The sequence below is a fragment of the Neophocaena asiaeorientalis genome, unplaced genomic scaffold (genome assembly GCF_003031525.2).
Source record: "Neophocaena asiaeorientalis asiaeorientalis breed wild unplaced genomic scaffold, Neophocaena_asiaeorientalis_V1.1 scaffold225, whole genome shotgun sequence".
In the NCBI taxonomy this organism is placed as follows: domain Eukaryota; kingdom Metazoa; phylum Chordata; class Mammalia; order Artiodactyla; family Phocoenidae; genus Neophocaena; species Neophocaena asiaeorientalis.
The window spans coordinates 5,119,781-5,140,712 of NW_020172364.1; the positions used below are offsets into that span (position 1 = coordinate 5,119,781).

General features: G+C 48.3%; 1 protein-coding gene across 16 annotated transcripts in view; it reads right to left on the minus strand.

Annotated features, from left to right (window-relative positions):
* The window catches only part of DGKG (diacylglycerol kinase gamma), a 230,942-nt gene that overhangs the window by 96,984 nt on the left and 113,026 nt on the right, over positions 1 to 20,932 (minus strand). For 13 of the 16 annotated variants that reach the window (XR_003006270.1, XM_024767827.1, XM_024767898.1 and 10 more), the window contains 5 exons: positions 19,147 to 19,226; positions 15,388 to 15,462; positions 12,723 to 12,808; positions 8,140 to 8,229; positions 5,897 to 6,057 (listed from right to left, as the gene is read on the minus strand). Coding sequence is in view for 15 of the 16 variants with exons in the window: in XM_024767827.1 (XP_024623595.1) it covers positions 5,897 to 6,057; positions 8,140 to 8,229; positions 12,723 to 12,808; positions 15,388 to 15,462; positions 19,147 to 19,226 (492 nt within the window). In the remaining variant the exon portion in view is untranslated. The remainder of the gene's footprint in view (positions 1 to 5,896; positions 6,058 to 8,139; positions 8,230 to 12,722; positions 12,809 to 15,387; positions 15,463 to 19,146; positions 19,227 to 20,932) is intronic. The other 3 variants (XM_024767833.1, XM_024767844.1, XM_024767861.1) reach the window with 3 other exon arrangements.

Genomic DNA, 20,932 nt, shown 5'->3' on the forward strand with positions numbered 1-20,932 from the left:
GGGGGGGGGGGGGGGCTCTGTCCTCTGGGCCCTTCCAGCCTGCACAGCTTCTCCAGGCAGGAGCACTTCATGGCCCCAGTTCCCTCCTCTGAGCAAGTTTCGTGAACACTCTGAATAAGATTCATGTGACATCTGTCAAATGCTTCTTTGGAATTCAAGAAAACATTCCATCTACTTGTGTTCTTTTGAAGCACTAATTTTCTTCTGTCAGGAAAAAAGAAAGAAGAAAGAAAAGAAGAAAGCAATCACATGTTGCCTGGCACGATCTGTACTTCACTGTCCCCTGCCCCCGACACTGTTATGTCCCTGGGATATGTGCACAGGCCCCTGTCCTCTGTGTAGTTCCGATTATCCTTGTTTTTTGTTTTTCTTTTTCATAACTAGGTTTTGCAAAGCTTCTTTTCACAAAGACCAGCCTTTACAATATTACTAGTTAAGCATATGGTTCCTAGCTTGACAATGTGATCTGTGGTAAATACACAAAGTGCTCAGAGGGAGTTGAGCAGGTCCTTTGCTGTTCGGTTTTGAAAAGGCAATGCTGGCAAAGACTCTGACCATGGTTCTCTACCTGGGGATGAAAAAGAGAGGCAAGATTCACCTCCCTCCTCTTCTGGGCTTCTCTGTGCCAGGCCCTGAGCTGGCTGTACTTAAATTCAGTAGTGACTTCATTTAAATTTTAGAAACCAGTGCTACCATGGTTCCAACCCTTTCTTGTAATAATTCCAGCAAAATGAGACTTCTTTTCGGACGGTGGGGGTGGAGGTGGGAATTGCACACCCATTTCTGATGGCCTCATTCTCCAGGGTCCTTTCTATGAGGTGTGGGGTGAAAAGAAGATAAAAGCAGTATGGGCACATGGCTACTCTTTCCTGAACTAAAATTCCCAAGTGCAGAGTTGGACAAAAGATGCCTGTGCCCCTTCCAAATATAAGCAGTAGTCATTTGGACTCTGAGCTATTTGGATGTCTAGGCCAGTCCCGTCCAATAGAAATAAATTAAAAAAATTTTAGTAGCCACATTAAAAAAGTGAAAAGAGGGCTTCCCTGGTGGCGCAGTGTTGGGAGTCCACCTGCCGATGCTGGGGACACGGGTTTGTGCCCCGGTCCGGGAGGATCCCACATGCCGCAGAGCGGCTGGGCCCGTGAGCCATGGCCACTGAGCCTGCACGTCCGGAGCCTGTGCTCCACAACAGGAGAGGGCACAGCAAGGAGGGGGCCCCGCACCCCAAAAAAAAAAAAAAAAAAAAAAGTGAAAAGAAACAGATGGAATTTTAATAATACACTTCAATTCACAAATATTATCACTACAACATGTAGTTAATCTAAAAATCACTGAGATATTTAAGATTCATTCAGACTACATTTTTGAAATTTGATGTGTACTTTATACTATAGCATCTCTCAACTTAGAGTAACCCCATGTCAGGTACACAATAGCCACATGTGGCTAATGGCTACCATATTGGACAATGTAGGTCTAAGTCACTTTGGCAATCTATGGAGATTAAAAAAACAGAAAGGAGACAATAAGACACATTATTTGGAATTTGGCTTGTTCTGAAAAATGACAGCAGATTGGGGAATGAAAAAGAGTTTGACCGCTTGTCCAAGACACCTCTCAGCGGGGCCCGGCCCATTGTTCAAGTACCTTCCTGGCTCTCGTAGGTGACAGACAAGAACCTGAGGCTGAAGGAATTTAAATGCTGCAGGGAAATGATGACTTTCTGACAAATTCCCTAATGGGTCTACCACTGTGGAAACTTAAAGTCTAATAAGTACAGAATGTCAGGTAGAAGATGATGTGTGGGTTAGTGTAATGACTCTGGCCTCTCCTTGGCCCCTGGGTTCCCCTAGCATCAGAAATAGATTTCATTGACTCAAGGGATTAGCTGTTTACTCATCCCATTAAGGCTCAGTGAAAGCAGAGCCTTTGAGGTGTTCAGAATTACACATATCATAGGAATTATTTTGCAGTCCCAAACTTCCTGTCACTGATACCTGGCCATCCTGACATTTCTGCAAATCCAAAAATAAAGAGCAGGGATGAGGAGGCCAGAGAAGTCAGAGGAAGTAGCGTCCTGAATGACCGTGTTTAAAATCTCCTGCCAGTGGGTGTTATCAGGTCTCAGGGCTGAGAAGGCCAACAATCTCAGCTCTTCGTTGGTGGGGAGCTGGCGTGTCTTGTGGGTGATGGGAATGTGGTGACAGTGAGGCCCTTGTCACTCTCTCATTAGGGCAGGAGTCTGCCCTGCTTATCCCTCCATCTATTAAATGGGTTCTATTGGCACCAAGAGGAGTAAGTGAACTCATCAGGGTGAATTCTTTACCACCTAGGGACACCATGGCAGCGGTCATTGTCACCACCTTTACAGGTGCAGGGCAGCAGACATCTGATATCAGTGAGATATTCCAGGTCCTCCAAAAGAGGCGAAGACTGCAGCTCTCTTTGCCAAAGGACTCCGACTCTAATCATCTTAAGGAAGTAAAAGTGGGGGTTGGTTTACACACTACTTCTCCTCTTACAAAGTTTGGGAAGTCAAATAGGGAGCAAGAGCTTCTGCAAATGTCAGCCCCAGATTCTCTTAGGGTTACATGTTGGCTACTTGTTTTCTCAAGAATTTCCCTTTCCAGCTTTTAAAGAGTGAGCACACAAACCCTGCAAGCATTTTATTGAGACAAGGCTAAGGGTACACCAGTGAGATAAAAACAATCCTGGTTCTTCACTGCTTTGCAATAAAATATTAAACACGCACAAGCTAAAGGTATATGAAAAAAAACAGAAAGATTTTGTGAAGTTTTTCATAATTTGAAAGATGAACCGATTGGATTATTATAGGTCAGCCCAGGGCAAATAAATATCTTGACCACTGAAAGAAATGGAGAATCTGTTCCTATGCATTTCCTTTTTTTTTTTTGCTGAACCATGCAGCATGTGGGATATCTTAGTTCCCCGACCAGGGATAGAACCCGAGTCCCCTGAAGTGGAAGCGTGGAGTCTTAATCACTGGACTGCCAGGGAAGTCCCTCTATGCATTTCCTTGGGGGACAATTAGTCTGTATTCTTTCCTTCTTTTCCTCCCTCCCTCCCTCCCATCCCCCTACCCACTTCCATCTTATTTGTAAGAATGAATTAAAACCATGCTCAGTTTTGGCTTTTGGGGTTAGGGCTTGGTTATCTAGTTGAGGGGAAGTTGTATCTTCCTTTTCATCATGGTCATCCATTTGGTCAGCAATACTAAGTGAATGTCATTTTTTGCATATGGCGCTTGGCACAGATGGACAGGAAGGCCTTAGGAATCCTGTTTTTTCTGGCAGCCAGAGCTGGGCATGTTAAGAAAGACTTGCAGCTGAGGACTCTGAAGGCAGCCGTGGGTGTAACCTGCCATCTAGAAGCTCCCAGGCAGATCACCCAGTCTTGCGGCTCAGCTTTCACTTCTGGCCCGTGGCTTACAGGTGCTGCTTTCCCCTCCTTTCTATCTTTTCTCTCTGTCATCTACTTCAGATGTGGGTTCTGCTCCTGTGAAGAACCACTTCCTTTGACCATCCTTCTCTGTTCTAATGGGTTGTCTTCACTCACTGAGGACTTGATTGGGACTGTCTGCATCAGAATTATCTCAGGGGCTTGTTAAAAATGCAAATTCCCAGACCTTGCCCGGACCAACTGAATCAATATGAATCAGGATCTGTCACAGGGCTGGAATCTGCATTTCTGACAAAGGGTACGGGTGGGGTATAGGCGAGCCATCACGCACTAAATTTTAAGGCCCGCCTCCCCACCCAATGCTGCTGCATTTGGCAGCATGGAGATGGAGGGCTGTGCAGAGGCTGCATGGCTCAGGGTCCATAGCTAGGTGGGCACTGGAACTCGACTCTAGTGATACCCGGCTCTATCACTCACCAGCTTGGACTGGTCTCTATCTTTCTAAGCTACAGATCCTTCTTACAAAATGTAAAAGGGCAAGGGCTATACACACCAATAGGGACACTGTGCCTGGTGTGCATTAGGTACTCAGTACATGTCAGCAAGTTATCCTCTGGTTTAGGAAAAAGGACACGAGTTTCTGTCACACCGTAAAGATGGGAAGCCCGTGCTCCAGAAGTCCTCTGACCCCCCGAACACCAGACCTGTCAGTCAAGTCTGATTTGCAGAAGCTGAAGACTGCGTGAAGTGGAACCTGAGCAGGTGGTCCCAAAGTAGAGGGACTTTTGAGCCAAGAAAAGGAGGGAGAGGTCTGCCTAGGTCACTGGGGGAGGAGCTGGAGGGTGCTAGGGAAAGACGTCTTCCCCCATGAGGGCAGGGGAGCTGGGGAGATAAACCATATCAGGACAGCAGAGACCCCTGAGTATGTTTCTCGTCCAGCGCCCCCATCCTCTCAGAGCCTGATCACGGGTCCAGCAATGCCTCTCTCTTCTGTTTTAGTAATAGAAAAAGAGGGCAGCATTGGGAGTCAGAAAATGAAGGCAAATCCCTTAGTCTAATCCTCTGTTTCCTCACTTACAGAGCGGAGGTAGTACTGCCCTCCAGTGTAATCGTAAGAATCAAAATATCTGTGAATATGGTAAATTTTAAATCCCATAAATATAAGGTATTATTATTATTCCTTTTCTCTTTCACGGTTCTCCTTTTAGTTTTCTTATTAAAAAACAAAACCCTTCCTTAACCCTGCTCTTCCCTCAAGCTACCTATCATTTCTCTTTCCTTTTTTTAAACCACCAACATTTGCAAAAGAGGCACAGGTTATGATTGAGATGATCACACAGTCTTGGTCTGGAGGGGCTTATGTGCATACGAAACTGGGCAGCATAATTCCCAAGACAGGGAAGCACAAAGGAAGGAACCTGGCTTCGGAGCAAGGTACAGTGTGTGTGTACTTCCTCGCCCGGTGTCCTGAGGCTTCATCTGTAACATGCGGATGGTGGGGACAATAATACCTGCAGGATTGCTGTGAGGACTAAAGTCTAGCACCATGGAGAGCACACAGTAGGTGCTCAATAAATGCTAGTATCTTTGTTTCACCTTCCTCCCAAACCCCAGTTCTATTTATGGAAATGATCGATAACTTTTCTCCCCAGTGCTGTCCCCAACAGTCTGGGCAGCAGTGTCCACCCCATGCACTTTGGACCAGAAGCTGAGTTCAACAAAACAAACCAACTGAGCTGTGCTACATGTGATGGGAGCTAGGGGAGAAAGAGGAACATGGTGCTGTCCTTCTACCGTCTGTGTGTCTGTGTGTGTATGTGTATGGGTGCGTGCGTGTGTACGTGCATGTGTGTGTGTTTCAGGAGGGCTGAGACAGGCACATTAAAACAACCCCTTCAATCTAAGGCAGAGGTGAGCACAGAGGGCTGTGGGAGCACCAGGGGGAACACAGAGCTCAGCCTGAGGGGTCAGCCAGGAGGAGATGCCCCAGAGGCTTATGAGCACTTGGACTGTGGGGAGTGGGGCTGGGATGAGGGGAGAGAACCGGAGAGATGGAATTCTGAGAGCTAAGCCAGTAGAGCCAGCTTGAGACAACGTCTTCCCTGGAGGATCAGAATTTCCAATTCTGGAAGCTCACCTGAGAGTCTCCTTCTGACCTCAGCCCTTGGTTATTTCTTGGTGTCGCTTTTCTTTAACTACTTCAAATTATCCAAAGGGTAAATAGGTCTTTTGAAAAATGTGCTGTCTTTTGAATGATAGGGGCAGGAGCTTCCTCCATAATCATGGGCAGGGCTTGGTGCCATAAGGATGTCCATGCCCAGGCCAGATGCAAGGATGCCTGGACCTGAGTCGAGGCTAGGGGCAGCCGGGATAGGTAAAGAATAGGGACCCAGAGGGGACAGTGGAAGACTAGAACCCTTCCTGCCCACCCGGGCACTTGTCTCCCGTTCAGAAAAGCCATCCCTGGCCAACTCACCACGCCGATGGAGAAGTAGTTGTTCATGATGTTGTACGGGACCTGGTCCCCATTCTCCACCTCCTCTCTGGGGATGACTTCCAGATGCCAGCGGTCCAGCATCACCAAGGGGCTCTGCTCAATGTCCTTCAGGATTTTTGTCAGGCTGCCCCCTTCATAACCTGTGGAGCACAGCACTGCATTTACCCCCAGAGCAGAAAGGCTAAGCTGTTGCTGATGCCACAGTCAGGGCAAGGAACCCCTTGGGCATCTGGGGCCAGGAGACTCCCCAGTGTGTCTGTGGGCCAGAGCCACTCGGGTTCCCTGGGCCACAGAGAAGGAGAGGACAATATGGAGTATTAGAAAGAAGCTGGGGTGATCTGGAAGCCAGAGTAACAGGGGTAGGGCTGGGTGCGGGCCAAAGATGGGCAGGCCTGTAGAGCTGAAGTGAGCCCTGGGGAATTGGTGGGCTGGATGGTTGGGCAGCTGCACATGGGAGAACTAAGGATCTGTTCCAGGACTGTGTCATGATGGAGATGGACAGCACCATAGGCAGAATTTTAAGATGGTCCCCACATTTCCTGCCCCCAGGGTATATATACCCAGCAAACCCCCAGGACCTGTGGATAAGATGGGGTAGTCACGGTCATGATTTGGTATATTACATGGCACAGCTGACTTCAAGAAAGTGAAATTATCCTGAGTGGATCTGACCTAATCAGGTGCACCCTTAGAAAGACTGGGCTTTCCCTTAAGAAATAGATTTGAAGCTTGAGAGGGATTGGAAGTAAGGGGGATTCTCTTCTGCCAGCTTTGAAGATGGAGGGATCCATCGGCCAAGGAACACGGGAGGCCTCTAGGATCTAAGAGTGGTCCCAGCTGACAACCAGCGAGGAGACGGGGACCTCAGTTCTACAACCACAAAGAACTGAATTTGGCCAACAACCTGAATGAATTTAGAAACAAATTCTTCCCCCAGAGTCTTCAGAGAGGAGCGCAGCCTGTTCCGTGCCCTGATTCTACCCTGAGAGGCCCTGAGCAGAAGACCCAGTCACGCTGTTCCAGGACTTCTGACCTACAGGACTGTGAGCTGATACATGGATGTGTTAAGCCTCTATGTTTATAATCATTTGTTACTGTTACACAGTAGCAACAGAAAATTAATGTAGCAAGTGAACTGTAAGTGAGAAGTTAGCGGGAGAGACAATCTTTTCTTTCAAATAACACTTCCGTGTTCCTGCTTACCTTTGGGACAACCCTGAAGAGTATTTTCAAGTTGTCAGGGCTCTAGTCCGCTCCTTAGGGGATGCCTCACAAGACAGCAATGATACCAACAAGGGAGCTGAGGGCCCTGATGCTATCTGGGAGCACAAGGCTGTGTGAAATGTGTGCCTCGCTATGCTGCCTAGATGCCCAGAGCGTGGGGCTACAAGTCTGCCTGTCCCCTCTTGAACAGAGGGTCCTCCCCTAGCCCAGTGTGTGGTTGAGGACCCTGGGAGCTCTGCCCATGCCTGCCAATTTCCTTCTAGGGCTGGCTCCTGCTTGCTCTGCCCCTGCCCTCCAAGCACGCACACTGACCGCTGCTGGCCTGGTCTTGGATCACGCTCGGAATTGATCCGCCACGTGGAGTCTCACCCCAATTCTGCCTGCTAGGCTAACCTGTCTGTTCTGTGTGCTGACCTGAACCTCTCCACTCTCTGGAGCACGCCCAGCTCCACAGGGGCTGTTGCAGTTTGCAAGGTTCTCCTTAGCTTCTGCCCATTGCACTGTGAGCTGGCTACCATTCTGAGTTCCCCCTTCGGTGAATTTCAAAATGAGGGCCCCTGGCCATGGGGCCCTAAGATGATCTGGACGCCCCTAGTAGCTGGCGAAGTGGCTTTTCGGTCTGCATTCTGAATCCTAATTCAGAAGATCAATAATTTGGAGAGGGAGAATTTCATGCAGAAAAATCCCTAAGTGAGCCCTACTGGGATGAACCCTGGAGGGGAGGCAAAGGAGATTCTACCCTGAAGTTGACTTGTTCTACTGGGGGAGGCAGACTCGAAGCTGAGTTTCAGGCTGACAGTAAATCTAGTGAGGGGTAGACACAGGCGTCGGCATGGAATGGAGGTTAAAGAAAAAGTGTGGAGTAGAGATGATCCCAGAGTTGAGTATTACTCCGTGGAATGTGATCCCTAAGAGGGAAGTTCAGCCTAGCTCTGCAGAGCCTCCCTGTAGATTGGAGCACTCGTCTCCAGGGTAAGGCCGCTCCCATGCAGACTCACCCCCTCCCCAGCGGAGACAGCGGGCCAGGTCATTTCCCGTTCCAAGAGGCAGGACAGCCACGGGTGGATGCTTTGCGAAGTTGGCCTTATCTGCAACCCATGAGGAGGAAGAGAGAACCATATGCCATGTGATTATAGAAGGCTCAAGTTGTCTAGTTATCCCTGATCTAATGCTTGAAGCCCTCCATAGCACTGTTTGAATTCTTCTCCTGATGGGGAACTCACTACTTCCTAAAGCCATCTTTTCCATCTGCAGTGTGTTAACCACTGCAAAGGAATCTTTCAAATTGAGTTAAATCTGTCTCCCTGTAACTTTCACCTGTTTATCCTCATTTCATCCTAATTCTTTCCTTTGGGGTGAAAGCATATAGCTCAAAAACATTAGTTTGCACAGTTTTAATCTTTAATGATAAGTAGCATTTACCCCATTTATCCCTCAGACAGACCCTGCAAGGTATTATCATTCTCATGGATGAAGAAATGGAGGTTCACAGAGAGAAAGTCATTCCATAGCCAGGATCCAAACCCAGATCTCTGTGGCTCCAAGTCCATGCTCCTCCTTTCTTCAGAGGCCAGGCAGGTGCATGAATAGTAAAACAGGTGGGTCTGAGATATCAGAAAATGGTGGGGCACTTGGAAAACTGAAGATGCCTCGCCTCAAGTCATTCAGGCTCAGAAGCTTAAAAATAACACTGTGTCTAATAAGCAAAACCCCCAGGTGTTATTTGGCACCCGGGTACCAGTCTGCCACTTCCACCACTTCCCAGACCTGCAAACACACCGGTTCCTGATCCTGTCTCCCATGATGGTTGTAAAGGAGCATCAGACTGAACTGTTAGAGAAAGCACATCAGAACACGTATGTTTTAATCTGTCTGTAGCATGCTGGCTGAGCTGGAAAAGTTGAAGGAAGCCAGACACCCACTGGGCTCCGGAGGACACCACTTACATAAACCTCAGTGCACCAGGTGCCGGGGGAGGATGTGAGGGATGTGCTTGGGAAGCATGGCTGGGGGTTGAGTGGGGAGTGATGCAAGAATCAGCATCCTGCGTGAAGCTCATGCTAGGGCTGCCCCAGCAGAACAGGTGTTCATAGATGCCCCAGGTAATCAGACTCATGCCGGAAGTGGCTGAGCTTAGGCAAGACTCAGGGCTGAGACTACCACCAAGAGGGCTGAGATAGAGTAAATCAGTGGACTCTCTCATCTTCCCAGAACACACAGTCCATGTTTATGCCTCCCTGCCTTTGCATGTGCTCTTCCCTTTGCCTGGAAGGCCCTTGTTTGCTTAGGTCTGCCCCTTCTTCTGTGGTTCCCATCCCAGCAGATCAACCATCCTCACAGTGCTGAGGCTAGAAACATGGATGTCATTCTAGATTTTTCCTTCACACACCGATTTCTATATGCTGTCCCACATCCATTTACACGTCAATTTCCATATGCTATCCCCTTAATAGCTCTCCAAGCAATCTCTCCTCTCCATCCCGTGGTGATGGCTGAGTTCTGGTACGGTATGATTCCTTCCCACTGCTATTGCTGCAGCAGCCTCCTCTCTGCCTTCTCAGCCTCCAGTGTGTTCTCCACACTTCTACCCAGGCAGGAAATCCTTGAACCATGAGCCTGATCACACTAGTCCACTGCTTTCCCTTCTGCCATGGCTCCCACCACCCCTTAGCACGCAGCAAAGCCCTTCCTGGCTCTGCCTTTCTCTCTAGCCTCATCCTTCTCATGTCCTGCCTCCCACTCGACATGTCAACCTTGCTGAAGTGCTTTCAGGGCCTTAAACCACAAGCTCTCTGTTGCTCAACACAGAGCCCTCCCTGGTTGCCCTAGTCTGGACCTGGTTCCTCTCCAGAGTGTTTCTTTAGTACCAGGGGCGATCTCATCACACTGTCTTGTAACTGACTACTTGTTTGTTCCCCAGATTCCCTGTAACCTCCCTGGGGGAACTATATCTCATTCACCATAGTATCTCCACACATATTTACTGAAGGCCTAGGTGCCGTGTTAGGTGCTCTGGCTCTAATAGCAGGCAAAAAAGCCATGGCTCCAGCTCTCATGGTACCTACAGTTGAGAGGGAGAGACAGCTATTAACAAGGTCTTCATAGAAATGATGCATAATTTCAGATTCATACTGGGAAGGAAAGGAGTGTGGTCCTGTAATGAGTTATCAGGGAAGGCTTCCCTGAGGAAGCCACACTTTAGCTGAAATCTGAAGTAGAAGCAGACCAAGCAAAGGCCAGGGGAGCAGAACAGACAGGTCCTGTGGTAGAAGGGACACTGGTGCCTTCAAGGGTCTGAGAGAGGGACTGGGTGTCTGGGTCTAGAGGGAGAGGATGGCGGTAGGAAATGAGGCTGGCTGGGCAATTGCTAGACCACTTAGGGCCCTGTGGAGCATCTGAAGAGCTTTTATCTTTATTTAAGAATCCTGGGAAGCCACTGATGTGCTCTGCACACATCACAACCCCACTGACATTCAGGAATGACCACTCTGGCTGTAGCAGGACAGCACATCAGAGAGGGGACCGAAATGGGGTGGCAGAGAGCTCAGAACAAGGGCTTCAGCCTCTCTCTCTTGAATGAATGAAAACTGTGCAGTTACTCCTTTTACCCTTGTTTTTTCATCTTTGGGCCACTAACCTGTGAAAAAGCAGATCACCTCACATGACCTTCCTGTTCTGGGCAGCGTATATCACCTGTGTCCCCTGCAGCTGAATTTTATAAAACTTATCAGCAAAGCCTACTTTCTCCTTCCCGATGGAGAGGGACCCGTGCGAGCAGCTCCAGGTACTGCAGCCATCCACCCCCTGCTGATCAGCTTCTCCTTCCTTGGCTCCCAGAGGACGCCTCCCTCCTCCCACAAACAACTCCAGAGCCCGAGGTGACAGGAGAGTGTGGGTGGCTGCTTGGCAGGGCTGTGTCCATGGAAACCAAAGTGCCTGTGGGGGAGTAGATGTGGCAGGTGTGCGGGGTGCCGGTCCCCCCTCCTCCAGGTGGTCTGCTTACGACCCCTGGGGGCCCAGGCCTCTCCACCCTGTTCAGGGTCTATCCTGGCCCATCCCTGACTCCTTCCTTTCCCTCATCTCCCACATGAAGTCTGTCGGCACATCTTGCAGGCTCCACCTTCAAAAGATATCTGACTCCTTCTCACCACCTCCTCTGTCACTACTGTGGTCCATGGCACAGTCCCCTTCCTTGGATTACTGCAGAAGCCTCCTAACTGGTCTGCCAGCTTCCACCCTTTTCTGTTTCTGTAATCTGTTGTGTCCCTGCTTTGCTGAAAACCATCCAGCATCTTGGGACCTTCCCGGTATGAAAGCCACTTTCCGTATAATGTCCTACACGTCCTAGTGACTTGGTCCTGCATTATCTCTGCTTTATCCCCTGCCACTCTACCCTCACGCACTACACGCCAGGCACGGTCTGCAGCCTTCCCACTGCCTTTGGCAGCCTGGCCTGCTCCTTCCTCAGGGCCTTTGTATTTGCTGTTCCTTCCACCCTCAGGTATCCGCAAGGCTCACCCTCCTCCAGGTCTCCATGCAAATGTCATCTGCTCCTCACGACCTTCGGAACCACCTGGTCTTAGATTGCAACCCCACTCCCTCCGCCGAGCTCCCTTTCCCCCTTTTCTGCTGTTTTTTATCACCTTCCAACACACTGTATGTTTCACTTATTTCTTTGTTTATTGCCTGTCTCTTCCCTCTAGAAAGGAAACTCCGTGAGGGTGGGATATTTGTCCTTGAGGGGCGCTGGGCATCTGGAGGTGCACAGCTAGGATTTGGGGAATGAAGGACGAAAAGACCAAAGCAGCGCAGGGCTTGTTGCTCTGGGTCATCTCAGACTTTGATGACCGCCCTCCCCAGCAATACCCCTGGCTGCTTTCCTATGCTTATGTCCCATGTCCCAGTGTTCATCTGGGTGCTCCAGGGTTAGATCTTGAATATACCCCTTGTCCGAGAATTTCAGAATCATTCTCCACCATTTACTGGTGGTGCTGTGTCCAAGGACCCACAGATCCAGGCAGAGCTGGACTAGACCCAGGCCTCCCGATACCCAGCCTGGGCCCTCCCTACCCTCCCTATAGCCTTTTGGATCTCGGCCTATTGGACACAGCCCACCGTGGCGCTTCTTTGCTTGCACTCATCTGTGCTTTCTAGGTGTGCTTTCTGGGCTCCAGCTGCAGGTGTTCCTCTCAAGGTGTCCTGCCCCGGGCTACGCATCAGTGCTTAGTTCTTTGGCCTTTATCCAGCACCCTGGACCTGCCTGGAGTCCCAGCCCTGCTCCTTTTCCCCGCAACCCCCCATCTGGCCTGTACTGCAACTGCCTAAACCCCGGCCATGATAGCTATTTATGAAGAAAGGCCTGAAACTAAGCTGTTACATCTGCACCAGTGGGAATCCTTCCATTATCTTCTTTTATTCTTTTTTCCACCCAGAGCAGATATTTAGGCAAGCACTGGTCCAAGAGTAGAAACAAGGATGAACAAAACATGGCTCCGTTTCTCTTTCTTGTTGATTGCCTTCCTCTGACTTTAAATATATTTATTTTAAGTCAACTGCAAAAGCCCTTCCAGCCCATTCTTACCAATGCAATCCAAAATCCAGCCAACTGTCCCATCTCCTCCGCAGGCCAAGACACGGAAGTCTGGAGTATCACGGAAAAAGTTGAGTCTGGAAGTAGAAAGGCCAAAATGGTTTTGTTTACAGGCTGACCTTTGACACTCCTTGAGTCAGAGTCCCCCGACCGCTCCCTTCCCTGGGAGTATGTTATGACCTTGATTCCTTTTGGGGTTGAAAGGGTCACTTAATGTTATGAAACCAGAACTTAACTAAGCAATGCCATTGAGTATGAATCCCATGGAGCCATCTTTGTATGAGGAGATGCTGACTCAACATTCAACACAGAAAATGGTTTTCTAGAAATTCTCTATGATTTAGGCAGAGGAGTCCACAGTTTCCTTATTTTGGCACTGATACAACTAACCCCCAGCATTCTGACTCCTCTCCAGCTCTCTCACCTGCTCTGTCCTCACGACCTCCCCTTTAAGTCAGATGCACTGAGCTGGCTGGATCCTCATCCCACCCAGACCTAAGTGGAGTGAGCACCATCTCCCCTCAGGGGTCTTAACCCTTTAGAGCAGGGCTCTTAACCTGAAGTGCATATCTAAGGGGTCTGGGAGTAGAAGCCAGAGGGCCACGAACTGGAAGAAAATGTTCCACTCTTAACTTCCCTAAAGCTCTAAGTGAAAATTAGCATTTCCTTCAATTATGTATGTAGGCCACAAATCACAGAGGTATTAACAATACCTGTGACTTTGTTAAGCGGCCGAAATCACAGGTATTTCGATGTTTTACTACAGCTGTGGCAGATATTTTATATCACTTCTGCTCATTGCTGCTTTTAATTTACAATAGCTATTAGACCTGTCTCTGGAATTTGGTATATAATGTCTTAGTAAATCACATATATTCTCCTATCACAAATTTGTTTTTTAACCTTTTATAACTGTTCTTTTCAGTTTAATGAGTTTCCCTGTTACTCCTATGTATTTCATTTTATACATTAAAAAATATTATCTTAATATTAAGAAGTGGTCCGTAGACTTCATCAGACTGCCAAACAGGTTTCTGGTGCAAAAAAGGTTAAGAACCTCTGCTTTAGCACAGACATGACCTGTGGAGGCCTTGAGGTGGGGCTTGAGAAGCTGAAGCTCAGTATTTCCTCTTTGCCCTGTATGGTGATCTGAGAAGACCCCTTCTGAGTCACCAATGTATGCATGGGCAAATTAACATCCCCTTCCCTCTCTTTCTCTTGCAGAACTCTGCTCTCCTGTATGAAGTGGGCTCTTAATGGAGGCTCCCTTCAGCTAGACAGCCTGTCTCATTACAGGCTGACATGTACAGCACAGAGAGATACTCAGGGCACAGTGGCTCTAGAAGTAGCCACCAGGCTTGTCATCCTGGGCAAAACCAATTGAGAATAGATGCAGTTAAGTGAGTACTGTCTGTATTCAAGTATTAAAATGCCCTAAAAGAGAGCCGGCTGGTAAAGGTATTTGTGGGCTGCTGCTCAGTCACAAGTCACAATGGAGCAGTAACTGGCAACCATGGTGACCGTGATGGTACGCGCAGCTGTACGGGTGGGCTCTATTTTGAAGTTAGTTTTACAGGTAAGTCACGGCAGAGGTGCTGAATCTACATTCACGTTTCTTTCCCCTTTAGTGGGTCTTGCACCAACGCTGCCATTAATAATAGCTTTGTGTCAAACCAAAGACAGGGACAGAGTTCCTTTTTAGAGTCCTTACTCCAGCCCCTATTAAGGTCTCACTGAGCCCAGAGTAGAAATGCAGGTTCAGATGTTGGGCAAAGCAGCTGTGTGTTGGAAAGCCCAGCCTAGCAGGTGCAAGTCTGAGGACCTGGCACTGAGATAGCTTTGGGCTGGCTGGCAGATGTCTCTAGTGCACTGTCTCTGGCTGGTAAGAAGGTACCAGTCTCTGGGTACCTTCCAGCCCTAATGCTGGAGGGGCCTCTGATTACAGGGCTCATCATGTCCGCCACCAGCACAAGGACCAGCTCCTCCCGTAGACCTTGGGTTGAGCTGCAGAGGGGCTGCCTTGTCTCCTCTCATCGTTCCCCGTCTCCTTGACACTTTGCTGATGAGCAGGGAAATGGCCAATAGGCAAATGACAGGAGGAGAAAGGCCAGGAGGAGCTTAACAACGTCTAACTTGGATGATTCAGGAAAAAAGTGATTTCATTGAACAACCAATTGTCTTGATCCTTAAAGGCCCCCACAACAGAACATGCAGTGGAGCTCTAAGTCAGCTGTACAGATTTCTGAAACACAGACAGACAGTGGTAAGAAAACTCTTTCCTTCTCCCTGATAATTCAGTATGAAGATACCAGCTAATATGGCCTTGCAAATAAGTTAAAGTAATCTACCAGCCCGCCCTTCTTGTCAAGCCAACAAATGACATATGCAATTTCTCCCTCTTACAAAATCAACAACTTTTTCTGGGATAAAGTACAGGAGGCTACTTCCCAGAGTTAGCCATAATGGGTGGTCCTGAGTATCTCCAGGAGGAAGTAAGAGTAGATATGAGGCAAAGAAGAGAAAAGGAGTGAAATGGCAAGAAGGACAAGTCCACCGATGAAAGAGACAAAAAAAAAACGTGACCCCCAAAAGCTAGCTTCTTTAGAGATCTAAGGGCGCGGGAGAGAAATAAGAAGTAAAGATCGTATCTCCATACCCTGGAGTAGGCCCCCCATTGTCCAGGTTGAAAACTTGTTTGGGGTTGAGCAGATAGTGGAATTTCCGAAGAATTCTATGGAAAAAAAAAGAAAGAGAGAGAGAGAGAGAGAGACTGAGACAGAGAAGGGGAATGTCATTGTGAGAAGTCACAGGAGGACAAGTACCTCTGCAGCCCATTGATGGTGGGAACGTGGGTGCATTTATACCCAAGAGGGGAGAAGAGTGCATGCAGGCCCTGCAGACCCTGAAGTCCCAGGTCTGGCTGGCCTCACCCATGCCCTCACCCCATTTCAAGGTCTTCCCCACCATCCAGCACTCTAGTCTCCAACCCCAGGAGTAGCACCCCTTGCACAGAGGACAGGACAGAGCAACCCGGAGAACAGAATTTCCATTCTCCTAAAGCCTTCTCCTTCATGGAGACCTTCTCCCAAATGTTCCGTATGTTCTAGGTAGAATGATTCTGCTCTTTGTGGGCTAGACAAAGGCACCAAGGGACCCTCTATGGAAAGGTTCCCCAAACCCTGGGATCAGGAGGACACGCAGCACGTGGGGTTGGGGCAGAGGAGGGCTGGGGGCAGTGACCACATCTAGGCTTGGTTTCAAGGCTCCAGCTTGAGGCTAATCAGGTCAGTTCAGGAGGGGTGCTCTGCCCCTAGGACTGGGGTGGGGACTCTCATAATTCTTGCTTAAACCCTGCTTATTATTTTTTAAAACCTGGATTCCAGATCACCCTGCCATCTGTTCACCGCCCCAGAGCTGAACACTGGGAGGCAGAGCTGCTCTGCCCCTTGCCACCCCTCCCCTCCCCTTCTCTTGGCGCTTCCCACTGACTGGGCGTTTCCTTCACTGATGAGACGGGTGCCCTGCTTTCTCAAGGGTGGGATAGGCCAGGAGGTCTCAACCAGGTGCCTCTGCCACGTCTCTTAAATCAAGAAAAGACTTGCAAGGCTGGGAAGTTAACTGACGTCTCAGAACTTGGTCTGATTCTGGGAACCATAATAATGGCCCACGTGACAGGCCCTAGGCTAGCACTGTATCTATTTTAATGTTCATGAAACCCCTGTGGGAGGAGAAACGATTATTACCTCCATTTTACAGAGGAGGAAACCAAGGCACAAGGACATTAAGTCCCTTGGACCAGGTCATCAAGCGGTCTGTGGTAGGGTTGGGATTGGACCACAGGTCTGCCATGTCCACAGCCCACTTGGTTACAGTTGGCCTAGCTTCTCCATCTCGAAAAAGAAGAGAACATACCTTTCTCCTTGTCTCCCTCCACTCTTGGGGTTCACCAAAACCAGCAGGGGGTGGGTACCCGGGGTGGGGATGATCTTATACTTAAAAGGCAAAAGAAAAAGAAATTAGCTCTGTTTCAGCCAATAGGAGGAACGCGATGAGAGTGGAAGCTAAGACAGCTCCCGGGAGAGAAGCAGTTCCAGGCATGGAGAAGAGGAGGTCAGGAGGCAGTAAGGTGCTGGTCCACTGGCTGAGTTTTCTGAGGGATTAAACAGCTAAGTGTCTCCAGCCTAATGGCCTTTAAGTAGTGTTAATGGTGACAAGCGTTTGAAGTTGGGATCAGAGATGGGGCAATGGCATTACAACTTCAAATTATTCACAATGGTGTGGCATCGTGCCCACAGCACAAGATTAGATTTTGTGAGGGATACAACTGATTATGATCTTAAAAGTCAGGGCCATCTGGCCTACACCCAAATAAAATAACAGCCATGGAGTTAACTATACTTCTACCCCAGTACCTTCCATATCCACATTTCCAGCCCCCATTTTCCTCCTGAGCCCTGGTTCCACATTTCTCACTGTCCAGGGGGTACATTCAGCCAGATGTCTCACCAGAACATGCTCCAAACCTGACCTATCTTCCTTCCCCACAAAACTGGCCCTCTCTCCTGGCTACTGTTATTATTCATCCAGTCATACAGGGAAGACCCTGTCCTGCCAATTCTTTCCCTGGAATGTCTCTTTATCTCCGGCAGCTGCCACAGTGCCCACACTGCTCGGGCCTTGCCCACCTCAGGGGAAGCCCTGTATGCTGCCTCCATGCAGTTCCTTCCCAGGACATCACTAGAAACCTTTAAAGACGTCTCGTTACCCAGAGGATAAAATCCAGATCTCCTAAGCCGGCATGCAAGGCATTTAAGTGCAGCCCCAATCTACTGTTCTTTCTTAATTACTCTAACCTTCACTGCCGTTCCAGCCAAGCCTGGCTCGTACCTTCTAGGGAGTTAATTCCCACCCTTTGGGGCTGCTCACACTGGTTTCTTCTCCTCCTGAAATGCCCATTTCCTTCTTTGCAGCCTCTTAAAAAAGAACTCCTCATTCTCAGGGCCCAATTCAAGAGCTCCTTCCTCTATGTTTTCCTTGATCATTGCAACGAAAACTATTGCACTTGAAGCATATATTGGTTTGGCCAAAAAGTTCATTCGGGATTTTCCATAAGGTCTTATGAAAAACCAGAACCAACTTTTTGGCCAACCCAATAATATCTTCTGGGTTTCTTTTGTTATCATTTATTTGTATATGTCTTTATTTTCTCAGGTAAATATCACAAAACATCAAACGGATTTTAATGCCTCAGGAGCAGGGCATGTGTGTGTATAACCTTTCTACCAAGGGCCCCACTGCCCCAGATACAAGAGTGGGTACTCGATAAATGCTTGTTATCTTCAGCAGAAAGACACACCGATAGAGATGCAGCTTTGCTCCGTATTCACTATCTAATGCCTACTTTTCCAGATTGCATGCTAAAAATTCACCAAACACAGGGCCATATTGTTTGAAATGGACAGCAGCATCCTTTATAAATTTTGGGAATTTTCTCATCTGCCAAGGGTGATTATTTGTGTGAAACCCAGAAGCATCTTGGAGCTTAAGGAGTAATTCTTTATCTCTGGGGGTGATATTCAAAATGTTTAACAACCTGTACAGCATGGGCACTGCCCAATCAGAACAGATGCAGGATAACCAGATAGATGCCAGCTGTAAACAACTGACATACCTGCAGTGTGTGTGTGTGTGTGTGTGTGTGTGTGTGTGTGTATCTTGGAGCTTAAGGAGTAATTCTTTATCTCTGGGGGTGATATTCAAAATGTTTAACAACCTGTACAGCATGGGCACTGCCCAATCAGAACAGATGCAGGATAACCAGATAGATGCCAGCTGTAAACAACTGACATACCTGCAGTGTGTGTGTGTGTGTGTGTGTGTGTGTGTGTGTGTGTGTGATCTGTTCACCGCCCCAGAGCTGAACACTGGGAGGCAGAGCTGCTCTGCCCCTTGCCACCCCTCCCCTCCCCTTCTCTTGGCGCTTCCCACTGACTGGGCGTTTCCTTCACTGATGAGACGGGTGCCCTGCTTTCTCAAGGGTGGGATAGGCCAGGAGGTCTCAACCAGGTGCCTCTGCCACGTCTCTTAAATCAAGAAAAGACTTGCAAGGCTGGGAAGTTAACTGACGTCTCAGAACTTGGTCTGATTCTGGGAACCATAATAATGGCCCACGTGACAGGCCCTAGGCTAGCACTGTATCTATTTTAATGTTCATGAAACCCCTGTGGGAGGAGAAACGATTATTACCTCCATTTTACAGAGGAGGAAACCAAGGCACAAGGACATTAAGTCCCTTGGACCAGGTCATCAAGCGGTCTGTGGTAGGGTTGGGATTGGACCACAGGTCTGCCATGTCCACAGCCCACTTGGTTACAGTTGGCCTAGCTTCTCCATCTCGAAAAAGAAGAGAACATACCTTTCTCCTTGTCTCCCTCCACTCTTGGGGTTCACCAAAACCAGCAGGGGGTGGGTACCCGGGGTGGGGATGATCTTATACTTAAAAGGCAAAAGAAAAAGAAATTAGCTCTGTTTCAGCCAATAGGAGGAACGCGATGAGAGTGGAAGCTAAGACAGCTCCCGGGAGAGAAGCAGTTCCAGGCATGGAGAAGAGGAGGTCAGGAGGCAGTAAGGTGCTGGTCCACTGGCTGAGTTTTCTGAGGGATTAAACAGCTAAGTGTCTCCAGCCTAATGGCCTTTAAGTAGTGTTAATGGTGACAAGCGTTTGAAGTTGGGATCAGAGATGGGGCAATGGCATTACAACTTCAAATTATTCACAATGGTGTGGCATCGTGCCCACAGCACAAGATTAGATTTTGTGAGGGATACAACTGATTATGATCTTAAAAGTCAGGGCCATCTGGCCTACACCCAAATAAAATAACAGCCATGGAGTTAACTATACTTCTACCCCAGTACCTTCCATATCCACATTTCCAGCCCCCATTTTCCTCCTGAGCCCTGGTTCCACATTTCTCACTGTCCAGGGGGTACATTCAGCCAGATGTCTCACCAGAACATGCTCCAAACCTGACCTATCTTCCTTCCCCACAAAACTGGCCCTCTCTCCTGGCTACTGTTATTATTCATCCAGTCATACAGGGAAGACCCTGTCCTGCCAATTCTTTCCCTGGAATGTCTCTTTATCTCCGGCAGCTGCCACAGTGCCCACACTGCTCGGGCCTTGCCCACCTCAGGGGAAGCCCTGTATGCTGCCTCCATGCAGTTCCTTCCCAGGACATCACTAGAAACCTTTAAAGACGTCTCGTTACCCAGAGGATAAAATCCAGATCTCCTAAGCCGGCATGCAAGGCATTTAAGTGCAGCCCCAATCTACTGTTCTTTCTTAATTACTCTAACCTTCACTGCCGTTCCAGCCAAGCCTGGCTCGTACCTTCTAGGGAGTTAATTCCCACCCTTTGGGGCTGCTCACACTGGTTTCTTCTCCTCCTGAAATGCCCATTTCCTTCTTTGCAGCCTCTTAAAAAAGAACTCCTCATTCTCAGGGCCCAATTCAAGAGCTCCTTCCTCTATGTTTTCCTTGATCATTGCAACGAAAACTATTGCACTTGAAGCATATATTGGTTTGGCCAAAAAGTTCATTCGGGATTTTCCATAAGGTCTTATGAAAAACCAGAACCAACTTTTTGGCCAACCCAATAATATCTTCTGGGTTTCTTTTGTTATCATTTATTTGTATATGTCTTTATTTTCTCAGGTAAATATCACAAAACATCAAACGGATTTTAATGCCTCAGGAGCAGGGCATGTGTGTGTATAACCTTTCTACCAAGGGCCCCACTGCCCCAGATACAAGAGTGGGTACTCGATAAATGCTTGTTATCTTCAGCAGAAAGACACACCGATAGAGATGCAGCTTTGCTCCGTATTCACTATCTAATGCCTACTTTTCCAGATTGCATGCTAAAAATTCACCAAACACAGGGCCATATTGTTTGAAATGGACAGCAGCATCCTTTATAAATTTTGGGAATTTTCTCATCTGCCAAGGGTGATTATTTGTGTGAAACCCAGAAGCATCTTGGAGCTTAAGGAGTAATTCTTTATCTCTGGGGGTGATATTCAAAATGTTTAACAACCTGTACAGCATGGGCACTGCCCAATCAGAACAGATGCAGGATAACCAGATAGATGCCAGCTGTAAACAACTGACATACCTGCAGTGTGTGTGTGTGTGTGTGTGT